Source organism: Dasypus novemcinctus, chromosome 10 (assembly GCF_030445035.2).
Source record: "Dasypus novemcinctus isolate mDasNov1 chromosome 10, mDasNov1.1.hap2, whole genome shotgun sequence".
Lineage (NCBI taxonomy): Eukaryota > Metazoa > Chordata > Mammalia > Cingulata > Dasypodidae > Dasypus > Dasypus novemcinctus.
In genome coordinates this window covers 124,111,339-124,138,149 of record NC_080682.1, presented here as the reverse complement: position 1 = coordinate 124,138,149, position 26,811 = coordinate 124,111,339, and the positions used below count along the sequence as shown (strand labels likewise).

The following is a 26,811-nucleotide window of genomic DNA, read 5'->3' as shown; positions in this document are numbered from 1 at the left end:
AATCTAATATTTTCTTTAGTAATTTGCTTTTGTCCAAGAAACTTAAAAAGAGGGGGAACAGAGGTGACAGAAAGTTAAGAAACTGAGTTTGAAATTGTTACTATAAATCTGAAAGTCTATGATTAAAGCAGGGGTTCTTAACAACAGGTCCATGAGCTTGAATTGAAATTAAAAAAAAAAAAAGAATTAAAATTAAAAAAAAACATTCTTGTGGGGACGTGTTGGTGTGGGTGAAATCTATTTATTAAATAATGCACAGTGTAGTGTGGCCTTAGTGAGGGGTCTGTGGTTTTCACCTGACTGGCAAAGGGGTCCATGGAACAAAAATAGTTTAACTCCTGGATTAAACAAAGTTGGAATTTGGGGGGTTTCAGAAGTTCCATATAATCTTCGGCTTTCTATTTGGGAATATTTAGAGTTTTTGTACAGTCATAAACTTTATTATCCCCATTAAAACTCTACTTAAAATATACTGCCCTGATCCTTCTCCATTCTAGGAAGCGCATGGCCATGTGTAGGAAAATACGGATTCCGGAAGGTCTCTTAGATCGAGGTCCTCACAGGCAGTGGCCCCACTTGTCTGTTCGCCAGCTTGCCTCTGTCCCTGCTCTGTGACAAGCGACGCGACGCAGACCTGCTCCTGTACTTGTGAGTGCACTGTAACGTCCTGTTGCTGCCTCCCTTCACTCCTCCTCTTAGCCTTTGTTATCTCCCTTTTCCAGCTGTTGCTATCTTTCACCGCCTACCTCATAGCTGCCTGCACAGCTCCGCCTATCTACTACCGCCCAGTAGTTAATCCGCCCCCGTTCCTACCCCTCCCTTGACCCGACCTTATATAATCAAGTATATTTTCGCAATAAAGTGGACTAGCTCACTCTCACAGGCTGTCTCCGTGGTTTTTACCGCGCGTCCCCCACACCTGGAGAACCTAGGCCTACGCGCTGGCCTAGGGGCTCACCGCCGAGCCGTGGAAGCCCGCCCGGTCCTCGTGGGTTGCTAACTCAAAGTAGCAAGCTCAAAATAGCAAACCCACAGCAGGGGGCTCGTCCGGGATCCTTTCCTTCCACCGCCCTCCGGCCCCTCTCTGCTGCTGCTGCTGCTGTCTACAGGCGATCATTTCAGCTCTCCAGGTAGGGACCCCATCGCCGTCTTTTCTTCTCCCACTATGGGCGCCTCTCTCTCCTCACACCATACCCCTCAGGTTCGGCTTTTAGCCGCCCTGCTTGATACCAATGGAGTCCGCGTTTCCCTGAAACAGCTCCAAAAATACTGGGACCTGCTACTCCCTTTTAATCCGTGGCTCGCCACCTGCCAGCTCTGGAGCCCAGACACATACTCTAGACTCATAGATAGAGTCACCTCCGCCATAGAGCATGAAAAGCAGTCTTTTCCGCCCGGCCTGCTGCCTGCTCTAGTAGCCATACGCGCCTGTCTCCTTGGTGCGCTGTCAGAAGCCATCCGAGACAAATCGGTTAAGCAACCCAATGACTATGAGCCCGATGATCCTGGCGACACAAATTCTCTGTCTGACCAGCTTGCCGCCGCTCTCGAGCGCGAACCTCCCCGCCCGCGCTCCCCACGACCCGCAGAAGCCGCTTCAGTAGCTCCTCAAAATAGCGGACTTTCTCCCTCTTCTTCCACCTCTGCCCAAAATGGCGCACTTCCGGCTTCTTCTTCACCTATATCCGAGCCTGCCAGCGGGAACAAAGGCGCTTCCTCTCACCTTTACCCGCCCCTCCCTGTCCCGTCATCTTCTGGCCCTGCCCCGGAAATAATGCAGCCGCCATCTTGGCCAGCGCCCGGAAATGACGCGACTTCGCCGCCATCTTGGCCGGCGCCCGGAAATGACGCGACTTCGCCGCCATCTTGGCCGGCGCCCGGAAATGACGCGACTTCGCCGCCATCTTGGCCGGCGCCCGGAAATGACGCGACTTCGCCGCCATCTTGGCCGGCGCCCGGAAATGACACGACTTCGCCGCCATCTTGGCCGGCGCCCGGAAATGACGCGACTTCGCCGCCATCTTGGCCGGCGCCCGGAAATGACGTGACTTCGCCGCCATCTTGGCTGGCGCCCGGAAATGACGTGACTACGCCGCCATCTTGGCAGGCGCCCGGAAGTGATGTAGCCGCTCCGCCATCTTGTCCAGCGCCCAAAACTATCCCGCCGCCAGTTTGTTGCCGCCTTGACGCTGCTAAGCCATCATTCTCTCATCTGTTTCCCGCTACCGTTCGTCCCTCACCACCACCGTATGGCAGCAGCCCCCCACCTGCTTCTAGCGAAGCACATTCTCCCGCCCCCCAGCTATACCCGCTCAACCCGCTGCCCACGCAGCAACGCCCTCAAACTTGGCTTCCCTTCACAGCAGAAGAAGTTAAAACTCTTCGTAAAGCCGTTAAAGAAGACGGCATTGATAGCCCATATGTTCAACAACTAATAGAAGAGTTGGGGGTTCAGCTTGTTCTTCCCTATGATTGGATTTCTCTAGCTTGTTCCATCCTTCAGCCAGGCCAGTTCCTTGAATGGCGCGCTCACTATCAAGTAGCTGTTGATCAACAAGTAGTGGAAAATGTTCGAGCGGGTGTCCAAGATCCAGCTGATGCCTACACAGGAGTTAACAACTATGCTGACCCTCGTTCCTATGTGAACATAGACCCAGGGTTTTGGCTCCGAGTGAAAGTTCTCGTTCAGCGGTCATTCTCTTTAATTTCCACCAAACAATCCACCAAGTTCGCGCAAATGCTTCAAGACTCGCAAGAAACCTTTCCGGCATTTGTCGCCTGCGTTATCGAAGCATGCCAACGTAAAATTACTAACGAAGATGCTCAGTTTGCGTTAGCAAAAGAACTCATTCTCGATGGGTGCCTCGCACCCTTCCGAGCTGTCATCCTTCCTATCCGCGACAAGCCGATGCACGAATGGGTCCTAGCTTGTCGAGACATTGACCCACAGACTAAAGCACTTACTGCTGCCTTCGCTTCCGCCATGGCTGTCTCATCTGCCTCCACTTCTGCCTGCTTTCGATGCGGTCAGCCCGGTCATTTTGTTCGCAAGTGCCCTCAACCGGCAGCTCCCCGCCCTGCCGTAGCACTGCACAGACCAAGAGGCCCCCCCACGCCATGCCCGCGCTGTGGTAAAGGGTATCACTGGGCCCGCGACTGCCGCTCAGCGCAACGTTTTTCTCACCCTTTAAACTTCCAGCGGGGCAGGCCTCAGCCCCTCCCCCAAGAGGCCCTCCACAAAGCTCCAAAACCCTAATGTGGACCATGCCTATCAAACGTCACCAAAAACCTTCACTAGAACTTAAAATAGAGGGACAATGGCTTGACAGACTCTTAGACTCGGGTGCCGAAATCTCTTGTATTCCCTTCGAAATCACCGCTTTTAATCACTGGCCCCTCGAAACTGGCCCTCAAGTCATCGGCGCCACAGGAGCTGCTACTTCTTGGAAAACATCTCAGCCTCTACATTGGAGCAACCGAGAGGGTAACGAAGGTCAAATTCGTCCACTCGTCCTCTCTTCAGTCCAAACCATCCTATGGGGAAGAGATGTACTCAGCCAGCTAAAAGCTCGAATCACCACAGAAGCCTTCTTAGCTGCGCCGCCCCCCCCCCTTATAGGGGCCACTGCTCCTGTTTCAAAACCTGACCCTATCCCTCTGGAATGGGACACAGAGGAGCCCATCTGGGTCGAGCAGTGGCCCTTGCCAACTCACAAACTACAAGCTCTCTCTGCCCTCGTTGAAGAGCAACTACAGGCAGGGCATATTGAGCCGTCTACCAGTCCCTATAACGCGCCAGTTTTTGTCATTCAACAAAAAGAACACAAGTAAGTTTCGCCTCCTCCACGACCTTCGAGAAATTAACAAGCATATTAAGCCAATGGGGTCACCTCAGCCTGGTTGCCCGCATCCCACTGCAGTCCCCCAGCATTTTTATGCAGCCACTATTGACATCAAAGATTGCTTTTTCTCCATTCCTCTTCACCCGCGGGACTGTCCACGGTTTGCGTTTACAGTCCCGCGTACCAACAATCAAGGAGCAGCACTCCGATTCCAATGGCGAGTACTACCACAAGGCATGCGGAACAGTCCAACTATATGTCAGCTCTATGTCAATCATGCCATTGAGCCGCTACGCTCTAAGTTCCATCCAGAGCACACATACATCATCCACTATATGGATGACTTCTTTTAGCAGCAAGTTCTAACACACTTCTCAATGATTTACTTTCTGCAGTTATGATGAACCTCTCAAGTCTTGGATTAATAGTGCAACCTGACAAGGTCAACCCCCAGCCACCTTTCCAGTTCTTAGGCTTTCATTTTCATCAATATATTCGGCCCACCAGCCCGCAAATCCATGTTTCTGATCACATGACACTGACTGAGCTCCAACGGCTTTGCGGACAAATCAATTGGCTTCGATCAGCACTCCCCATCCCAACAGCGCAAATGCAACCCCTTTTCGAGCTCCTGCAGACTAAGTGCAGTCCATCCGCTGCAGTCGTTCGCCCCATCACCATCACCCCAGCTGCCAAAGAAGCCATCCAACAAGTAAATGCTGCACTCCAGCAATGCCGCCTAGAGCGATTCTCTCCCGATCTCCCAATCCTTGCCTTAGTTTTGCCAACACCAGTCACCCCAACGGGTCTCCTATAGCAAGATGGTCCTCTTCTCTTTCTACACACGTCAAAAAGTAAACTCCCAAAAATCTGCCCATTTACAAGGGCTTAGATCACATTAGCCACTGACTTAGTACTTCTCTCCATACAAACGTACGGCATCCCACCACACACCATTGTTTGGCCCTTTGATGCAAAAAAAGTTACTTCCCTTATCATGAATAATGCTCAAATGCAGAGCCTGATAGAGTTCTTTCGTGGCTCCTTCGACAACCACTATCCTCATCATCCACTGCTGCAAGGTGTATCTCAATTAGCATTTTTCAACCCGTTCCGTCCGCTGCCCGCAAGAAAGCCAATCCCCTTTGCCATCACTGCTTTCACTGATGCCTCAAAAAGGGGCTTCGCTGCTGTCATATATGTGCCAGGAAAGCTTGAGCCACGACAGTTGATATTTGCCAATCACCTTTCTGTTCAAGTGGGTGAACTCTTAGCTGTCGCTGCAGTCCTCAATCTTTACCCAGACCAGCCTCTCAACATCTTTACAGACAGCTTGTACACCTTACAGGTATGTCGCAGCCTCCCACTTGCTACCTTTCTACCCAGCGACTCATCTATAGACCAAGCACTCGCCTTTGTACAGCGACTGCTTGAAGAAAGGCAACAACCCTGGTTCATCGCTCATATCAGAAGTCACTCTGGCCTGCCAGGACCACTGACTCAAGGAAATGCCCTTGCTGACGCCTTAGCGTCCGGCCGCCATGTATACCCAGCTGCCATTCGAGAAGATTCCATTGACAAAACAAGACTAGGAGACTTCGTCAACCAAGCCAAACTTTTACACTCTCAATTCCACTTCTCTGCGCAATCTATCCAGAGGCTCTTTCCAAACCTCCCCATCGAAACATGCAAACATCTTGTGCGTTCCTGCCGAACATGCGCACCTTTGCTACCCCTTGGACCCTTGCAGCCCCGCGGAGCTAATCCCCGCGGCCTGCGGCCTAACTCCCGCTGGCAGCTAGACGTCACCCATGTTAGTGCTTTTGGGCGCCTTAAATATCTTCATGTTGCAGTTGATACCTTCTCGCACCTATGCTATGCCGTGCCCCTCACAGGAGAGAGTGCCAAACATTGCATCAAAGCGCTTCGGCAAGCCATTCTATTCATGGGAATTCCCTGGGATCTCAAAACCGACAATGGACCAGCCTATCGCAGTGCCACCTTTGCCAGCTTTGTGCAGATGTACCACATCACACATCATTTCGGCATCCCCTACAACCCGCAAGGGCAAGGAATTATTGAGCGTACTCACCAGCAGCTCAAGCTACTCATTCAAAAGGAAAAAGCTTCCTCTCCCCATAAGGCCCCTGCCGACGTCATTACTGCCTGCCTTATCCATCACAATCTCCTGACCTTCAATGACAAAGGACTCTCCCCAACCCATAAACATTGGGGACCCATGTGGCAACCTTCGCAAGTTCCCCTTGTTCATTGGAAAGACCCGCCACAAACCTTTGGCAAGATCCAGCTCCCTTGCTAGCACAGGGGAGAGGTTTTGCTTGTGTCTTCCCAGACTCCGAGCCACAACCGCTCTGGGTTCCTGGGCGCTACATCCGGCCTGCCACCGACCCCAAAGTTCCACCGAATGATGAACACACTATGCCCTCCGTAAGAGACAACATTGACTGCGGAGGCCCAGATGTCGCCCCATTCGCTCAAATCCAGCACCAACCAGCCCCTCCCTGAAATGTTTATATTAGATAAGTGCTCTCTCCGAGTTTCCTTCTGCTGATTGTCCCTCCCCTATGAGGGCTCTCTTCTCCTTTCTTTGTCTTTACAGATTCCCCAAAAAGACTCACCTCTGCACAGACTACAAGAAGAGCCTTATTGCCGCCTCTACAACCTGCTGCTGACAAGTGCCTAACCTCCACCGAAACGTGCCTTACAACTTATCAGAGAAGAACTCTCAGTGCAGATGCTCTTCCCACTCCCCTCGCACCCTCACCCACTTTTATACTTCTTTTTTATAGTCTTCATTTTTTTAACAATCTTTTCAGCTGTCTGTCTCGCGGCTACAGCCCCAGCAGATTGGAACCTCCGCCAACGCTTTCTCCTTGCTGTCGCCTTTCTACTTCTAATTGGCGTTTTCACCTCCCTCGTCGCCCTCCTCCCATGACCACCATGCGCCCCCAAGCAAATTCACTCGAGCCTACCTCTCCAACACCACCGTCCGTGAGAACCACACCAGCTCCTTCTCGCCGCGAACGACGTCGACAACGCTTCCTTGCCCGCCGCCTAAGCCGTCTTTCCCTTGAAGATGATGACCCCATCGAGCGCCAAGTTCTCCAGCTCCTCCGACAGGCCCGCTCTGTTCACACCCCCGCCTCCTGTTCCCCTACCCTTCCCTATCTCATCCATCTCCTCATTCTCATGTTGTCTCTAGCCTCCTCTGCCCAAAGCTCCTCATCCCATCAGCCATTCAACTGGACCTTGCAGACATTCCCGGAAAAACGCATTCTCGCTTATAATGTTATTAGTGTCGCTCCCTCCTTTCTCACGCACGTCTGCCCTCTTGCTGGAATTTCCTTCCGTCCCGAATGCCAAGTAAGCAACATCAGAAAAGCGAAGGTAGGCCACCACTCCTCCTCATCCTGTCGAGGCGGGAATACAGCATGCCTGCTTTCTCGAAACAACCGTCTCCTTGGCCCTCAATTCAACCCTGTGTCTGGTTTTTACATCTGTCCTGCTAGTGCTCGAGGTTGTCATGACCCATCACACTTCTACTGCCCCTCTTGGGGATGTGTGACCATGGCCCATGGATGGTCCGGCGCCCCCAACAGAGACCCGTATCTCTCTCTCCAAGTAGCCAACAATTCCCGTTGGGACTTTATTTGGCTGACAGTAAAAAACCCAAACGACGATACATGGATGGCCGCTCGCCCCTATGGACTCCGGTTGTATATGAGCAACTATGATCGTGGCGCTTTGTTTGAAATCCAAAAGCGTGTTGTCTCTGCCCCACCCTCTGCTATTGGTCCCAACCACATCCTTAACCCTCCTCCCTCACCCACTGTTCACCTTCTTCCGTCCTCATCTACCCCCCTCAAAATCTCTTCCACCTCGGCCGCCGTCGTCCCTTCTACAAGCCCCACTCCCCCCCCCCCCCTGCTCCAGGTATCCAACCACATCCTCTCATCCCCTCTAGTCCCTACTTCAAATTCCTAAACGCCTCCTATTCCTCTCTCAATGCCTCCCACCCCAACCTCACTCGCTCTTGCTGGTTGTGTCTTTCCCCCAGCCTCCCCCTCTATGATCCACTTGCTATCCCTTCACCACTCTTTACTTCCTCCACCGACGATTCCCCCTCTTCCTGCAATTGGAATCAGTCTACTCTTGTCCCACTCACTTTTACGCACATCTCTTCCAAAGGTTTATGCATTCACCCCCGTTCTTCCCACACTCCTAGCCTCACTGTCTGTACCAACTATACCTCCCCAAACATCTCTGCCAAATACTTAGTTCCCCTAAACACCACCCAATGGCTCTGCTCTTCCACCGGACTTACCCCATGCTTATCTGTTGCCACACTTAACAAGACCAAAGAAACGTGTGCTCTCATCCTCCTCACGCCTCGAGTCATCTATCACACTCCTTTACATTTCTTTAAAGCCTTTGATCACACTCAAGAAGCTATCTACCTCCACAAACGCGAACCTATTACTGCTGTACTCACTGTCACTTCCCTCCTAGCTACAGCTGGAGCTGCCACTGGTGTTGCAGCCCTAGCCACACAAGCCTCCGCCCTCCAAAACCTCAGACAAGCAGTAGACTCTGATATCATCTACCTCCGAGATGCAGTCAAATATCTTAAAGACTCCCTCAATTCCCTTTCAGAAGTTGTCCTGCAAAACCGCCGAGGCCTTGACCTCCTCCTCCTCAAAGAAGGTGGCCTATGTGCAGCTCTGGGAGAAGAATGCTGTGTCTATGCCAACTATACCGGTTTAGTAGACTCCAGCTTAAAAGAACTTGAAAAAGGTCTCAACCAATGCCGACTTGAATGAGCCCAAACTGCTGGTTCCTGAGGCTTCCTGCAGCCCCTCCTCCCCTATCTCCTCCCGCTAATAACCCCAGTTCTGCTCATCATCCTAGGTCTCACCGTTGGTCCTTGGGCCATTCGACGAATCATCCGCCTTGCCAAAGATCACGCTGACAGTGTATTTTCCTCGTTTGTTCAAATCCATTACCACCGTCTTGCTACCTCTGATCTCGCTCCTCAATCTCGCCCTTGTCCTCGCCCCCCTTCCCACCGTACTTCCCGCCTGTGAAGCTGTTTGCTGTGAAACTCCCTGACCTTAGCCGCCGGCACGGGTTTGTTTCCCTCGGCGTAAAGGGCTTGGGTGCACCCTCCGCCCCCCTTTATTGCTATACGTCTGAGAGTCCTTCGCGGTTAAGCCAGCCACAGCGCTATCCACCCCAAAAAAGCGTGCGCAACATCATGTTAGATATTTCGTCTAGCACCGGCACGCACCGACCCTAAGGGCTATGCATACATTCTGGCCAAATGATATGTCATTTGCCCATCGCCAGTCAACTCTACTCCTTTTTTCTCTCACCCTCCACAGCCCATCCCCCTACTCTCTCACGCCCCTTTTTTTTATAAAACAAAAGGAGCAATTGTTGCTGCCTCCCTTCACCCCTCCTCCTAGCCTTTATCTCCCTTTTCCAGCCGCTGCTATCCTTTACCGCCTACCTCATAGCTGCCTGCACGGCTCCGCCTATCCACTACCGCCCCGGAGTTAATCCGCCCCTGTTCCTACCCCTCCCTTGACCCGACCTTATATAATCAAGTGTATTTCCGCAATAAAGTGGACTAGCTCACTCTCACAGGCTGTCTCCGTGGTTTTTACCGCGCGTCCCCCACACCTGGAGAACCTAGGCCTACGCGCTGGCCTAGGGGCTCACCGCCGAGCCGTGGAAGCCCGCCCGGTCCTCGTGGGTTGCTAACTCAAAGTAGCAAGCTCAAAATAGCAAACCCACAACGTCCCCTCTTTCAACCTGCCCTCCCTCGCCTGTGGAAACAGCTCCTGTTGCCTGCCCTAACTTAGGCGTCCCCCTCTGGTACCTCCCGGCCTTCAGCAGGGTTCAGTCCACCCTCGTCCACGTCGCTGTCCATGAAGACATCGCCACAGCGGTCGACGCAGGGCTGGGCCCTCGGTGTGGACAGCGGGCACGAGGTGCTCCCCGGGCCCTCAGCCTAAGCTGGTTCCTGACCAGCAGTGCCATGCAGAAGAAGGCAGCCAAGTGCTGGAGGCCGTGAGGAGGGCAGGCCCTGAGAAGGCCCTGCCGGGAGCCCGGCCGCGCTGCAGCGCCTCTGACAAGGCAAGGGCGACGCTCGAGCTGTGAGACCCTGCCTTGCTCCAGCCTTGTCCCGTGGATGCCAAATGCACAAAGGCGTGTCTTCACGTCCCCACGAGAACGTTTCACTGAATTTCGATTCAAGCTCACAGGCTCCTTGTTAGGGACCCCTGAAGGAGGAGGTAGCGGTGGGAGTTCACCTGCAGGGTGGTGAGAGACCCTCCCGAGGCCCCTCTTCCCGGCCGCGGGTGGCGGCAGGGGCAGGCCACTCCTTGTCCCTCGGCAGCAGGGCCCTGAGCTCTGCTCGCTCCTGCCGGCTCCCAGGCTGCCCCCGTTCAACGCCCTGCGTGGACTGAAACCCCTGCCAAGCCTCTTCGTTTTCTAGAACCACAAGCTCTGTCCAGCACTGACCACCCGCCCCGCGCCTCGACCGTCTCAGCTCCACGTGGGCTGCGCCTTCTGACCCAGCAGTTTGCCCGTGTCTGGTGCTCGTGGTCTCCCCCTTGCCCCACGAGACAGCTGCCTTCCTAAGTCCGGCTGTGTCCCTCATCCCCACCCTAGTCTCATGTCACCAGCACGTCTTAATTATTTATGCCAAGCTACACTAAGGATGGATGGAACTGTAAAAATCAGTTTACAGGATGGAGTAAAATAAATCTCCTTCATCTCCTGGGTCTTGCTATGGGAACAGACAAGCACTCCCCTTTGCACGAAGGTATACAGGCCAAAGCCCTCTCCCAAATTCTCATCGTCCTGGACACCCGAGGCAGCAGCCGTCCCTCTAGGTCAGCACAAGGCATATACACATTTTCTGAGAAGCATTCTCCCAATGGCATGGGTTTGCTTCTTAAGACAAGACACAGTAGAAACTAGATACGTTCCAATAATTGGGCCAAGGACATGACTTGGGATGTGTGAGAGCTGCTGATGGGAATAGTTGAGAGGGTTCTTACTTGGGATAACTAGTCTTTAAAGATATTACGAGTGGAAAGGGAAGGGAAAGATTAGGGCAGTCAGACATAGCAGCCAGAGAAAACTGGCTTCCCAATGGCTGAACGAGAAGGAAAAATTGCAACCTCTTACAATTAAATTCTCCAGCAGGGAGCTATTTAAATTAGCAGATGTTAAATGAGTAGATTATACAATAATTTGGAGATTCACAGTGCTTTAGAGTTTTCAGAATATATTTACATCAGTAACTCATTCAATGTAAATTCCTGTATATTAAGCACACATGTAATATTATTTAAGTTTTGCCCCTTGTCCTTCCACTATCTAATCCGTTCATGCTGACAGCAGTCTTTCTAATGAACGATAAAATAATGTACAACCTTGTTAAGAGTCTTTGAGGAGTTCCCCATTATAAGATTTCTGGACAGCTTGGCTTACTCCCTGTCCCATTTCTTATCCTTCCACCAACAGCTAGGTCACCCCGATCTACCTGGAGATCATTTTTTTTCAAGCCCTGTGCCCTCTGCTTGTAAAACCTTCTCCCTTACTTCCACACCCTTCTATTTGACAGCCCAAAGATTAATTATTCTAGAAACCTCCTCATATATGTACCAACTTCCACAGGTGTTTAGGTTTTCAATTCTACAAGTGTTCTCCAGTATACATAGTATCTAATATTCTATCCTTTATTATTGTTGCAACTAGAATTCATTTTATAGTGTCTGATATATAATAATCAAATTTAAATTTATGATTGAAAGAATAAGTGGCCAAGGCAATCTCTGAACCCAACTTCGTATTTCCAGCTTAGTGTTCCTTCTGCTATAGCAAAGTCCCTCTCCCAGATGAAAATTATGTGCCCTTCACATTACAACTATGTACATGATTATTCATAGGAACTATTATTGGCACAAAGAGACTGGCAATACTATCTTCATAGTTATTCACATAAGTAAATGACGTATCAGCGATGTTGTTCTGACTTGCTACTTACACAAATTATCACTCACTTAAAATAAGTATCACTAATTTGGGGTGGGGGGAAGCTCCATTTATTCTTCAGAAAACATATAAAGACAGATACAGTTAAATACCTCTTTTGTTAGTCTATAAACCAATTGGTAAAGAAGTGGGGTACAGTCAACCCTGAGAGTATAATTGCCTGGAAAATAAATAAAACACATTATTTAGTATTTCAAAATAAAATGTCATTTATTTTAACTTTATTTTCCTCATTTTAAACAAAATATAATAGTCTCTAAATCTATGGCATCTTTCCCAGGGACTGAAACAGGCTGGAAATGGATCTTCAGGAGGCGGAGGGACTACAGCACGTACTTGGGACAGAAGGAAGAGTAGGTGGGCTTTTGTTCGCTAGAGCTGCAGCTTCAGTAGCAACTCTAAGGATCATCACCGTGGTAGTACCTCTTAGTGGGACTCTGGCAAAGGACATGTTAAGGCTGCAGTATTCATTCATTCATTTAAATATAATAGGGATTAAAACATTAGAATAGAGTATGTTAGTAGCTAGTAAGTTTTCACTGACATCATATTAGAAATAAACATTAGAATAGAGTATGTTAATAGCTAGTAAGTTTTCACTGACATCATATTAGAAATAATCAAAGTGCAAAGAAAGCTAAGAGACATAAACATCATATGTCAGATTCAGAGGAAGTTTGTCCTTCAAATTTTTTCCAATATACACAGGAAATGTTTCCCAAAACACTAAAAATATGCAGCCAAATTTCCTTAATATCTCCACAAGAAGAATATAGTTAGAGTCGAACTGCAAGTTATAATCCAAGATAGGCAAATGATAAAAACATGAAAGAAATTAGAATCAAATGCTTAGTTATAAATCATATTCAACTGATTTTTCTCTATGGTAAAATGGAAAATGAAAGCATTTCTGAGGTATCTCACAGGAAGAGGGTATCTGCGATAATTAGCAAATTAGAATTTACAGCCTTCAAGGATGATACATTACTTAAGAACAAGCTGAAATAAAATTTACCTTCTATAGCTGAATCTGAGTTGACGTACGCAATGCTTCTCTCCTGGAGTGTTTTTGCATTCTCCTATAATTGAAGTAAAGTTGTTACTTTATTCACAGTATTTACATTTATTAAAGTGTAAACAAAATAAGAAAATTAATTTAGTGGGAAAATGGTCTGCCAATATATCAAATGCCCATGCTTCTTGGTAATAAAGTTATGGGCAAATTCTATTAACTGGATAAACAGCATTAACTCAGTTAAAACAAGAAAGAAGAATATTTTAAAGTTGTAGCTACTATTCATCGCATTAAAAGGGAAACCCAAAGGGGCGATTATTTTTAAACTGTGGTACCTTGATTTCCTGCTTTAGTCCAAAGTAAAGAGACCCACCCCAGAGTCACTGAATCAGAATTCACCGGAGGTAAGGCCTGGAATTTTACATTTTTTAACAGGTAACCCTAGAGGTTCTTACACACATTGAATTTTGGAATCCACTGAGAGTGGATACCCAAGTAAATATCATTTTAAAAGTGAGAAATAAAAAATTTCCATCTGTCCATATTTTATAAAAAGAAACCAAAGGACCCTTAATAAACGTAACATACAAATTTTGAAAGAAAGAGTAAGATATGGAGAAGAGCAAGAATGAAAACGAGAAGAAGCCAGGGAAAATCTAGGAGGGAAGGGACAGTTTAGGACAAAGTCTCTCTCTTTTCCTCGCTCTTTCTTTCTCACAGACACAAATACACAGACCCAAGAAAGAAAAAGTATAGAAAGACTAATGTCATGACAGAGATGGAAACAGAGAGAGCCCTTTGCAGGATGGCCTCTGGCTGGCCTGCTTGTGACCTTACAAGACCATGCCGTACAGAGACATTTAAAGTTGTGTGTGGTCTTTGGAAGCCATGGCACAAAGGAGACCTGCCTCCTCTATGCACCTGGCCACACGGGTCAGATGATAGCTGCTCTCACTATAAATAAATAGGGAGTCAGAGTTTCCATTTATTACAGTGCAGATAAAGGTTCCTCACGCAGTAAAAGAAGGAAGAGGCTGCTGAATATGATCAAGAATCGGGTAGAAATCTAAAACAATATTGGAATTATCCACTTTTAACCCACAAGTATTTAAAATCATGCAAAAAATATTTATTTTATATCTTGGATTTGAGTCTTATTTTAAACTGCTGAAATTACAGGAACACACACATATTTATATATGCATGTATTCACAGGAAATTATGGCCTTCCAAAGGCAAATGACCTTAATGCATTAAATTTGATTAATTTGAACTAATCTTCCACTTCCTAGAATGCATAATCACAAATATCAATGTCACAAAAATCTGCAATGAAACTGGAATTGGCAAAGGATACATAAGACACAGGTAAAACTATGTATGATTTTGCCCCCGTATTTATTTGATTCGTATTATTATCATCATTTTAAAGTAATGTAAGAGGAAATGAGTCAGGAATAAAGCAATTTAAAAAAATAAACACAAAGGTAACACATGTATTCCCTACTTTAAGACAACTCTATAAAATCCAGACTTCTATGAGAAAAAGTGGCAGGGGAGAGTAAGTGCTTATACAGTGCACCCACCTGCCTTTGTATAAATGTCATGAGCCTACTTTATAGATTTAAGAATCTGAAGTCGCACGACAGATAAACTAAAAAGAGATGAAAAAGGGGGTCTAGGAGAGACTCTTAAAGCTAAAGCATTGAGAGCCAACGACTAATAATTACATCCTAAGGGGGAAATATAAAACCCTGAACTCGCAAAGTAAGGCATTTTAATATGTAATTAATAATCAGACACATTTCTGTTAAGGGTAAATATGCCTATAATTATAATTCAATGTATAATCTGTTAAGATAAATTATAATCGAGTTATAGTTATTTTATTGGAACATCTTATATATTCTTAGACGGAAAACTCCAAGAAACTTCAAAAACTTGAAAACAATCTTCAAGGCTCTGTATCAGTTTGCAGATAATTTAATTCACTTGCCCGAAACAGCTTGCTTGTTTTGATTGTCTTCTAATCTTAATTTTACTTATTTGTCACGAAGCAAATATGAATAGGAACAAAAACATTTTTTCAGTAAGGAATACATTTCTCTTGTCGCCAAGTAATTAGCTAAGAGGCTACTCTGTTTGCCAAACTGATGTGAGCATAACAACAAACTATTTCTTAAATTTTCTTGAGTCATTCTCCAAATTAAAACCATATTAGGGACAACAATATGTTTGTGAACATCCTGAGATATATATATTTGTTCCCTGTTGACCAAGAAAATGACAAGAACCTTTTCCTTCTACTTACCTCAGCCCATTCTGTTGAACCCAGAAGTCCAAATTCTTCTGCATCCCAACTGGCAAAAATGATAGTTCTTCTAGGTCTCCAGCCTGTAATCATCATTAACATACAGGATTAGACATACCTGCCCAAAAAATAAAGGAAAATTGAGTCCTTTCCTGTTATCACCTACCAAAGAAAGAGCGTTTACCTCTATTCATGAGCTTTCCAAAACCCTGGACAATTTCTTGCAAAACAGCAGTCCCACTTGTTGGATCAATGGCTCCAAATACCCAGGAATCACGATGACCGCCCAGAAGAACATACCTGTCTGGAAAATCATGTGTTCATTATTTTCAAACTACCTGTTTGAATATATTATAAATACCTGTAATTTATATTTTTAAAATTAAGTCTCCTCTCCTCCATGGAGAAAATAAACACTACAAAGTAGTACATTCTTTTAGAGTTGGACAATTGTTCCCCCAAATTTAGAAGTTTCATACCAGCCAGGAAAAATAACAATTGTTGACTGAAATTTATTTTCTCATTTAATCTTCATAAAAACAAAATGTTTAAAAAAAAATTCACTGACTCACCAGGCTCCACAGATCCTTTGATAGTTCCAATTACATTGTAAATCCTTGTAATTTTATTGGTGTTATGGACATGCATTCTAACCTTCCTGGAATTTCAAAGGAAAGAAATCATTTCTAATTTATTATTATATAAATAGAGCTAAGGCTTTATTTGTATAATGAAAAACTATAGACTAGGACCATGAGTTCCCATACATCCACCACTGAAATTCCATAATTTTTAACATTGTTGAACCATTTGCAAGTTGCAGGCATCATGATAGTTTAACTCCTTAATATTTTGGCATGAATCTTAAAGCTACTTTTAAAATCTTCATGTTTAATATTTTATATGCCCCCTCCCGCACAGTTATATTGCTAGTATTTACTTAAAATACAAAATATCTATTTTTCAAAATGTCTTGGATATTCATTATTTAAATCCACCCTAATCAATTACTTGCAAAAACAAGGAAGACAAACCATTATTAAATAAAAGAAAAAATATAAACATATTATTTGAATCTTTGTTTCAGTGTTTACATTAATTCCTGCCTTTCACTAACCTTCTTCAACATTATTAAAGTAGTATATCAGTACATTTTAAAGAGGTGCCTAAGTGTAATGTACAAATAACATGATAAATAACATATAAATTCTGGGCGGCGGACTTGGCCCAATGGTTAGGGCGTCCGTCTACCACATGGGAGGTCCGCGGTTCAAACCCCGGGCCTCCTTGACTGTGTGGAGCTGGCCCATGCGCAGCGCTGATGCACGCAAGGAGTGCCCTGCCACGCAGGGGTGTCCCCCGTGTAGGGGAGCCCCATGTGCAAGGAGTGCGCCCCGAAAGGAGAGCCACCCAGCATGAAAGAAAGTGCAGCCTGCCCAGGAATGGCACCGCACACACGGAGAGCTGACACAAGATGACGCAACAAAAAGAAACACAGATTCCCATGCTGCTGACAACAACAGAAGTGGACAAGAGAACACGCAGCAAATAGACACAGAGAACAGACAACTGGGGTGGGGGAGGGGGAAAGGGGAGCGAAATAAATAAATCTTTAAAAATAATAATAACAACATATAAATTCTATTGTTAAATGGGAATTTGGAAAGCTCCTGCTAAAATGCACAAAACAACTACATAATGAAGTTATGGCCATCAGGTTGATTCTGATTAGGACCAGTTTTTAAGCATTCATTCTTGAATTACAATTAACAAGAATAGAACACAAGGTGAAAATACCATCAAGCTCAGCCAGACAGAAAAAAAAAAAGAAATGCCACTCACATTTTATGATTCTAAAATGATCTGGGAAAATGTTGAGCCTCTTTTTCACAGGACAACAAAATAAGTTTTTTCTCTGGGAACAAAAATTCCAGCAGTTTCTAATTTGTGGTTACTTTTTAAATGGAAGGACTAAGAAACTATAAAAACCTGTATATACTTAAGTATATATTCTACCTTTTCCTCCAAAACAACATATTTAGTTCATGTACAATATTCAACTAAAAATGCCTTCAGGGGGAAAAACTAATCAATGGGCAAGTTCTTTTATCAAGGTGGTTAAGTAGAAGAATTTTTGGACTGAGAGATAAAAATTAGTAGCAAAAGAACAAAAGCATTGTTCAGCAAGTGTTTCTAAAAATATGAACCTAAAATCCATGATTAGTAAGAAAATTCATTGATATCACATCATTAAAAATTAAGTAAGCAATAATATATAACACATGAAGAATAAAAATATATGTATTTTAATCTAAATATGAAAGTACACACAGGATGGATGCCCAGATTCTTAACGAATCTTATTAACGCCTTTAATGCTGATTCTAAGTTTTTAGGCTCATTTCCTAATTGCCTAGGGAATAATTATACTTGTTTGTTCTACTGAATTTGTAACATAACAAATTCATTATGTTACCAAAAGAAAAAGAAAAAAAAGAACACTAGTACACAGGCTCCACCAAGCAGGGTTGTTTGCCTGTTTTATTCACTTATAAATTCCCAGAATGGTTCCTGAGCTACAATGGATGCTCAATAAACATTTGTGAAATGAAACAAATACTTCTGTGGGAAAACCGGGAAGAGGAAAAATAAAAACCATTGTGCTCTCTGTCTTTCACTGTCTTTGACTAGACTATTTTACAAGTCTGTGGAGAGAGAATTTAATTTGTAGAAACCTAAAACTGATGCAAATAATTCACGTCCACTGAAAAGCATAACTTGTCTGGCCAATGTTCAGTTGACTTCCTCCTCATATGGAAGAGAATGTTTTTTTCTGCTATTAGGTAAATCCACAGCAGCATTTTTTAAAGAACTATTATTTATTTCTAACCCTGCCCACACCTCATTGTCTGCTCTCTGTGTCCATTCGCTGTGTTCTTCTGTATCTGTTTGTCTTCTCTTTAGGCAGCTCCAGGAACCATCCCTGGGACCCTCCAGAGAGAGGCACTCAATATTTTGCGCCACATCAGCTCCTGGTCTGCTGCACCTCTTATCATCTCTCCTCTGTATCTCTTTTTGTTGCATCATCTTGTTGTGCCAGCTCTCTGCACAAGCCAGCTTGCCGTGTAGGGCAGCACTCTGCATGGGCCAATTCTCCTCTTGGGCCAGTGCTCTGCGCAGGCCAGCTTGCCCTCACCAGGAGGCCCCAGGAATTGAACCCTGGACTTCCCATATGGTAGATGGGAGCCCAATCACTTGAGCCACATCTGCTTCCCTGCAGCATTGCTGATGAGCTGATTTGTGTGTATTTGTGTGTATCATCTCTGAATTCTCCTTTGAACTGGATTTAACACCATTTTGTTTTTGCTAATAATAAGTTATATAAAATGTTTGATATATGTTCTTTCTATATTTGTATGACAACCATGATTTTACTATATTTAAAATGTATCCCTGATCATTTTTTGGCAGTCCCACCAAAATGCCAATGGATTCATCTCAGGGAATCAGGTATGGGAAGCTTAAACCCAGATGTGAGGTAAATCCTAAGCAGCAACTGAATTTAAGAACTATAACTTTGCTTTATATCTCTATTTCTCCCCATGATACTGATTTTGTGTTTTGTTTATGTTTTTAGTTTGCTTACACCTGATAAATTATTCTCCATTGCTGGTGGCAGTGATTGGGAAATTGGTTTCATGATCTTACCATTGGTGATCTCTGTATATGGATTAACTAAGATATCTGGCAGAGAAAGAGACAAAAGGAATCTTGTTTTTTGGATGCTTTTTGTTTATTTGCATATTTGTCCATTTTGAAATCAAATAAATTAAGATTTTTCTATACCTGTATTGAAGGAGAACAGTGTTCTTCTATTGGGACCAGTGAGTTTCTATGTTTCTGTGTTTACTCTGGACCTGTGCCTGAAATTGCAGAACGAGAGCAATATGGTCTCCCTCTGTTTGTAATTCAGAAAATCCTTTACCTTTCATTGTATGAGCTTATGTTTTCTAGTATCTGGAAGTACTACTAAATTAGATAGTAAACTTTCTTTCTTTTTTCCACTCTAATCCATATTTTGTTCCTCCATCCTGAGGACCCTGGGATGGCGATGCACACTCCACCTCTAAATTGAAAGAGGGCTTAGATCCCATATGACTGATGGTAGGGATACTTCTGCTTGCAGCTATCGACTCTCTCAGTTACCTGGTGTGGTGGCTAACCATCCTCACCTCCTGGTTAGCCGACCTTGGTAAGTCCAATGAATTAGAGAGTAAGTGTTGCAACTCTGCTGAGGCTCAGGGCCCAGCTGGCACATGGACAGTCCAGAGATTCAAGTCTCCTGGGCATACACCAACCCCAGCACCAACTGCAGATTCAGTAAAAGTGACAGAAGAGGCATGTGTAGAAAAGTCACATCTGAGTCCAACACCATCACACTCATGAGCAGATTCCAAACTAGGGCCCACTGGCAAGGCACTGAACTCCAGAGCCATTTGCGATAACCATAGGACCAAGGTAACTCCATTGCTCTCAGGAGCACCAGTATCTGGTTGTATCTACTTTCGCTGTCTCTGAGTTCCTGCTGAAATGTGCATAAGCGCAACCCCTCTAATAATCTCCCAGCTCATTTTGAAGTCTCTTAGCCATATAAACTCATTTGTCTTTACCTTTCCCTCTTTGCTTCAAGGTCTTTTTCTAGTTGCATCACCAGCTGGTACTTAGTAGTAATCCCTCGGCGCCAGGGAGGCTCACACCTGGGAGTCATGTCCCATGCTGGGGAAAGTTTGGCTTAGAGAGTGGCCACATTTGAGCAACATGAAGGCTTTCAGGAGGTAACTCTTAGGCACCTTGCAGCTCTAGGTGAAGTTGAAATTTCAAGCACACAGGCTCATAAGCACAGTCTTCAGTGTCAAGGGCCCATCATTAGACCATCCCTCTTCACTGGTCTTTGCCCTTGCACTTGGGCGGTTGTTGCTGTTCCACTGGGGAATGCAACAGAGCCCCCCAAGACAGGAACTCAGCACTCCCTCGGTTGTCATAGGGAACTCGATCCACTATGTCAATACCCACCGAACATCTGAACATATCTATATGCATGCCCTAGGGAACTCCCTCCCACCCATGCATTCCCCATCAATGATGCCCCACACCAATGCTCCTCCTCTGCCATAAGTGAACCCTCTGTGATCCAAAACTTCTTCAAAAATGAAGTCTAATATATTGTCATATTCAATTAATAGGAAAATGAAATAGTAATGATAGATTTAAACATTAGAAATAAAATACATAATAATTTAGAAAAACTAAAAGTAAAAAATAAATTGGGGTATTAAAAAATGAAAAATATCACAATTTTTTTTATGTTTTGCCTTTCATCACTGTAATAGGTGTTGCCCTGTATGTACAGTGGCAAGGTGATCTCTTCCATTTCTTCCTCAGTGTCATTTTTTTTTTTTTAATGTCTTCAAAAAAGTTTTAGGTCACAGTAAATTCACATATACAATATAAGGGACTCCCATATACCCAACATCCTGCTCCTTTACCCCTTCTCCAGCAATGATCATTTTACATGTGGATGATACATTTGCTACAGCTGATGTGCAAATATTGAAACATAGCTACTAACCATGGTTACATTATGGTTTACATTACGGCTTACACTATAGACCGTACACTTTAAAAATTTTTATAAAATTTAACATGGCCTGAGGATTAGTCAGCAAAAGGGGTGCTGATGCAAAATATCAGAAATCTGCTGGGTGTTATAAATGGTATTTATTTGGGGTAGGAGCTTACAGTTACCAAGCCATAAAGCATAAGTTACTTCCCTCACCAAAGTCTATTTCCACATGTTGGAGCAAGATGGCTGCTGAAGCCTGTGATGGTTCAGGCTTCCTGGGTTCCTCTGGGTTCAGCAACTGTTTCCTCCACAAGGTCAGCTGTTAACTATGAAGTTCTCTAGGTTTTGCCTCTCTCCACAAGGTCAGCTGTAGACTATCAGGTGAACGGCTCTGTTTCTTTCCCTGGGGCTCCAGCTTAAAATTTCAGCATCAAACTCCCAACATCAAAACTCCAACATCAGAAACCCTCAACTCTGTTCTTTGCCATGCCTTTCATCTGTGAGTCCCCACCCACCAAGGGGTAGGGACTCAATGCTCTAATCATAACTCAATCATACCCAGGTACAGATCAGATTACAAACATAATCCAATATCTATTTTTGGAATTCATAATCACATCAAACTGCTACAGCCTGTATCCATCATTGCACGATCATGCAGAACACTTCTACTGCCCCCAGTTACCCCTTTCCATCTATTCTATTCCTCTCTCCCCATCACTTAGCGCCCACAGTGACAATCAAGCTTCATTGCTTGAAGGACAAGATTCATAAATACTTGCAACAATGCTGAGAGCTTGACACACTACTCTTCCTTCCCCTTTAGAAGCCAACCGTGCTCTCAAGAGACACTCTCACCTCTGTTTGAGAACATCAGGCCTTCCTGGAGGGGGTACAATATCTTCTTGCTCATTGTATGGGTCTCCACCCACTGATATAACACATTATGACAAGATTGGCACTTACACACTCCCTAGAAGCCTGCCCCAGGTGTACCCTGTGCCAGATACCCCCCATCAAACATCTTAAACCCATAACCCTTCCTTCTTATATTTTCTAAAGAGTTTTCTCAACATTGTAGTTTCCACCATGTACCTAACAATCTCTCATGTTCACCTGCTCCTCCCAACCCTCCCCCCAATTCCATGGACCATCTGACCCATCCTCCCAACCCTAGCCCCCGTCAAGCTTGCAATGGCCAACCCAATAGTATCACTATGCCCCCTTCTTATCCCTTCACTGCACAACTACTTACCTCCACTTTATCACAGATTTTGCCCACGTGGGCAATGGCTCACAACCTTCCTCTCCCCCCCTATTTCCTGTAAGCCTGTCTTCCAGTCTCTAGCTCTCTGAGACAGCTTGATTTGCTTAATTCATATCAGAGAGGTCATGAACTATTTATGTTTCAATGCCTGGCTTGCTTCACTCAGCATAAGATCCTCAAGATTCATCCATGTTATCCCATGTGTTTGTGCTGTGTTCCTTCTTACAGCTGAGTAGTATTCCATTGTATGTAAATACCACATTTTGTTTATCCATTCATCTGTTAACGGGCATTTGGGTTGATTCCAACTTTTGGCAATAGTGAATAATGCCGCTATGTACATTGGTGTGCATATATCAGTTCGTGTCCTTTTTTTCAGTTCTTCTGGGTATAAACCCAGCAGTGGAATTGCTGGTTCATATGGCAAATCTATAGATAGTTTTCTGAAGAAATGCCAAACTGTCCTCCACTTTAGAGAAGTATCTGTTCAAATCTCTTGCCCATTTTTAAAATGGGCTGTCTTTTTATTTTCAAGATATAGGATTTCTTTATATATGCTAGATATTAGGCTCCTATCAGATAAATGGTTACCAAATATTTTCTGACATTGGGTAGGCCATCTTTTCACTTTCTTGATAAACTTCTTTGAAGTGCAAAAGGTTTTAATTTTGAGGAGGTCCCACTTATCTATTTTTTCTTTTGCTACTCATGCTTTGGGTGTGAAGTTCATGAAGCCATTTCGAATTGCAAGTTCCTGTACATGCTTCACTACATTGTCTTCCAAGGTCTTTATGGTCTTGGCACTTATATTTAGATCTTTGATTCATCTTGAGTTGATTTTTGTATAGGGGGTGAGATGATATTCCTCTCTCATTCTTTTGCATATGAATATCTAGTTCTCTAAGCACCATTTGTTGAAGAAGTCATTCTTTTCCAGTTGAGTGGATTTGGTGGCCTTGTTGAATATCAGATGACTGTATATGGGAAGATCTATATCAGAACTCTCAATTCAATTCCATTGGTCAGTATGTCTATCCTTGTGCCAATACCACACTGTTTTGATCACTGTATCTTTGCAGTATGTTATAATCAGGTAATGTGATTCCTCTGATTTCATTTTTCCTTTTCAATATGTCTTTGGCTATCCAGGGCCTCTTTCCCTTCCTAATAAATTTCATAGTTTTTCCAGTTCATTAAAAAATGCTGTGATTTTTATTGGGATAGCATTAAGTCTGTACATCAGTTTGGGTAGGATTGACATCTTCATATTTAGTCTTCCTATCTATGGACAGGGAATATTTTTCCATTTATTTAAATCTTCTTTGATTTCCTTTAGCAGTGTTGTGTAGTTTTCTGTGTATAAGTCTTTTACATCATTTGTTAAATTTATTCCTAGGTATTTGAGTTTTTAATTTACTATTGTAAATGGTATTTGTTTCTTGACTTCATCTTCAGATTGCTCATGATTGGTGTACAGAAATGCTATAGATTTTTGCACATTGTTCATATAAACTGCAACTTTACCAAACTCATTTATTTATTCTAGAAGCTTTGTTGTAGATTTCTCCGGGTTTTCTATGTATAGTACCAGGTCGTCTGCAAATAGTGGAATTTTTACTTCTTTCTTTCCAATTTGGATGCCTGTTTCTTGCCTCAGTGCTTGAGCAAGTACTTCTATGCAATGTTAAATAGGAGGGGTGATGGTGGGCATCCTTGACTTGTTCCTTATCTTAGAGGGAAAGACTTCAGGATTTCACCCATTGTATATGATGTTAGCTTTGGGTTTTTCATATATACCTTTTATCATGTTCAGAAAGTTTCCTTCTATTCCTATCTTTTGCAGTGCTTTTATCAGGAAAGGGTGCTGTATTTTGTCCAATGCTTTTTTTGCATATATAGGTATAATCATGTGATTTTTTCCTTTCAATCCATTTATGTGGTGTATTACATCGATTGATTTTCTTATGTTGAACCATCCTTGCATACCAGGGATGAAACCCACTTGTTCATGGTGTATAATTCATTTTATGTGTTGTTGAATATGAGTAGCAAGTATTTTGTTGAGGGTTTTAGCACCTAGGTTCATTAGAGAGATTGGTCTGTAATTTTCCTTTCTTGTGGTGTCTTTCTTTGGCTTTGGTATTAGGGTAATGTTGGCATCACAGAATGAGTTAGGCAATGTTCCTTCTATTTCAAATTTTTGGAAGAATTTAAGCAAGATTGGGGTTAGTTTTTTTCCAGAATGTTTGGGAGAATTCACCTGTGAAGCTGTCTGGCTTCTGAGGCTCTTCTTAGTTGGAAGGTTTTTAATGACTGGCTCTATCTCTTTACTTGTGATTGGTTTACTGAGATCATCAAGTTTCTTTTTTTGTCAATGTACACTGCTTATGTGTTTCTGGAATTTGTCCATTTCTTCTAAATTATCCTTCTTTTTAGCATATAGTTTTTCAAAGTATCCTCATATGACACTGTCTATTTCTGTGGGGTCAGTGGTGATATCCCCCTTTCTCATTTCTTATTTTGTGTATTTGCATCTTCTCTCTTTTTCTTTGTTAGTCTAGTTAAGAGTCTGTCAATTTTATTGATCTTCTCAAAGAACCAGCTCTTTATTTTTTCTAGTGCTTTCTTATCTTCTATTTCATTTAGTTCTGCTCTGATCTTTGTTCTTTCTTTCTTCTTCCTTTGAGGTTAGTTTGTTGTTTTTTACTAATTCCTCCAAGTTTGCAGTTAGATTATTGATTTTATTTTTTTCTTTTTTTAATATATGAATATATGGCTATGAATTTCCCTCTCAGTACAGCTTTTACTGCATCCCCTAAGTTTTGTTATGTTGTGTTGTCACTTTCATTAGTTTCAAGGTAGTTACTGATTTCTTTTGTGATTTCCTTCTTGACCCATTGTTTGTCTAAGAGTGTGTTGCTTAACTTCCATATCTTTGTCCCTAGCCTGGTTCTCTGGCCATTGCAGATTTCCAGCTTCATTCCATTTGGTCAGAGAAATTATTTAGTATGATTTCAATCTTTCTGAATTCATTGAGACTTTCTCTGTGGTCTATCTTGGAGAATGATCCATGTGCACTTAAGAAGAATGTATATTCTGCTATATTTGGGTGTAGTGTTCTATATATGTCTTTTAAGTTCAGATCCTCTAATATATTATTCAGATTCTTTGTTTATTGATTTTCTTTTGAGATGTCCTAATGGTGATAATGATGTATTGAAGTCCCCCACTATAATTTTAGAGGCATCAATTCTTCCATTTAGTTTTTCCAGTGTTTACCTCATATATTTTCAGGCACCCTTGTTAGGTGCATACATGTTATGATTGTTCTTTCTTTTCGAAAGATTACCCATTTTACAGCATATAGTGCTCATCATTGTCTTTCACAATAGGTTTGCACTTAAAGTCTGTTTTCATTTGATATTAGTATAACTATTCCTGCACTTTTTTTTTGCTTGTAAAATTATTTTCCAGCCATTCACTTTCAACCTCCTTGAATCTAAGGTGGTTTTGACCCATATAGATGGGTCCTATTTTCTTATCCATTCTACCAATCTGTCTCTTGATTGGTGAATATAATCCATTATCATTCAGTGTTATTACTGTCAAGGAATTACTTACATCAGCCAAATTTTTTTTTTTTTTGGATTTGTGTATGTCATATGTTGTTTTTATTTTTATTTTTGTCTTTTTAGTTGTTCTTACATGCTCCTCCAACTCTGTCTCTCCTGGTTTTTTTCTTTCAACCTGTAGAGCTCCCTTTAGTATTTCTTGAAGGGCAGGTTTCTTATTGGCATACTCTCTTAGTTTCTGTTTATCTGTGACTATTTTAAACTCTCCATACTTTTTGAATGCCAGTTTTTCTGGACAGAGTATTACTGGCTGGTAATTTTTTCCTTTAGTACCTTGAATATGTCATACCACTGCCTTATTGCCTCCATGGTTTCTGATGAGAAATCTGCACTTAATCTTATTCAGCTTCCCTTGTATATGGCTCCATTTTCTCTTGCTGCCTTCAATATTTTCTCTTTGTCTTGAGCAATGGATAATTTGACAAGTATATGTCTTAGAGCAGGCTTTTTGGGATTCACACTGTTTAGGGTGTGCTGCAATTCCTGGACACATACATCCATCTCGCTCAATAAGTTTGGGAAGTTTTCAGCCATTAGTTCCTCCAACACTCCTTCTGTCCCCTTCCCCTTCTCTTCTCCTTCTGGGATGCCTATAATGTATATCTTTGTGTGTTGTGTGTTGTCATTCAAATCCTTAAGTCCCTGATGGATTTTTTCTTTTTATCTATCAATTCTACTATCTGTTTGATTTCAAAGGTACTGTCTTCCAGATCATTAATTCTTTCCTCTGCCTGTTCAAATCTGCTGTTATTTGCTGAAAGTGTATTTTTGAATTCTTGGATTGTGCCATTCATCACCATCATATCCGTCATCTTTCTGTGTATGTTTACAATTTCTTCAGTATGCTCTCCAAATGTTTTCTTAATATCCTTAATCTCTTCCTTCACTTTATTAAGTTGGTCCATGATATTTGTTTGGACAGCTTTGATTAGTTGTTCGATGTTCTCCTCCTCTTCCTTGTTTTTAGTTTGTTCATTGTATTGGGCATGTCTTTCTGATTATTTCTATTGTTTGTAATTTCTTATTGCTGTCT

The 26,811-nt window shown here is 43.4% G+C and overlaps 1 protein-coding gene across 2 annotated transcripts in view; it reads right to left on the bottom strand.

Annotated features, from left to right (window-relative positions):
- Positions 1-26,811, bottom strand: part of NAALAD2 (N-acetylated alpha-linked acidic dipeptidase 2) — a 65,079-nt gene that overhangs the window by 9,967 nt on the left and 28,301 nt on the right. For both annotated transcript variants that reach the window (XM_071218313.1, XM_058306165.2), the window contains exons 10-14: positions 15,829-15,914; positions 15,441-15,560; positions 15,257-15,339; positions 12,946-13,009; positions 12,023-12,090 (exon numbers count right to left, since the gene is read on the bottom strand). In XM_071218313.1, the coding sequence (XP_071074414.1) occupies positions 12,023-12,090; positions 12,946-13,009; positions 15,257-15,339; positions 15,441-15,560; positions 15,829-15,914 (421 nt within the window). The remainder of the gene's footprint in view (positions 1-12,022; positions 12,091-12,945; positions 13,010-15,256; positions 15,340-15,440; positions 15,561-15,828; positions 15,915-26,811) is intronic.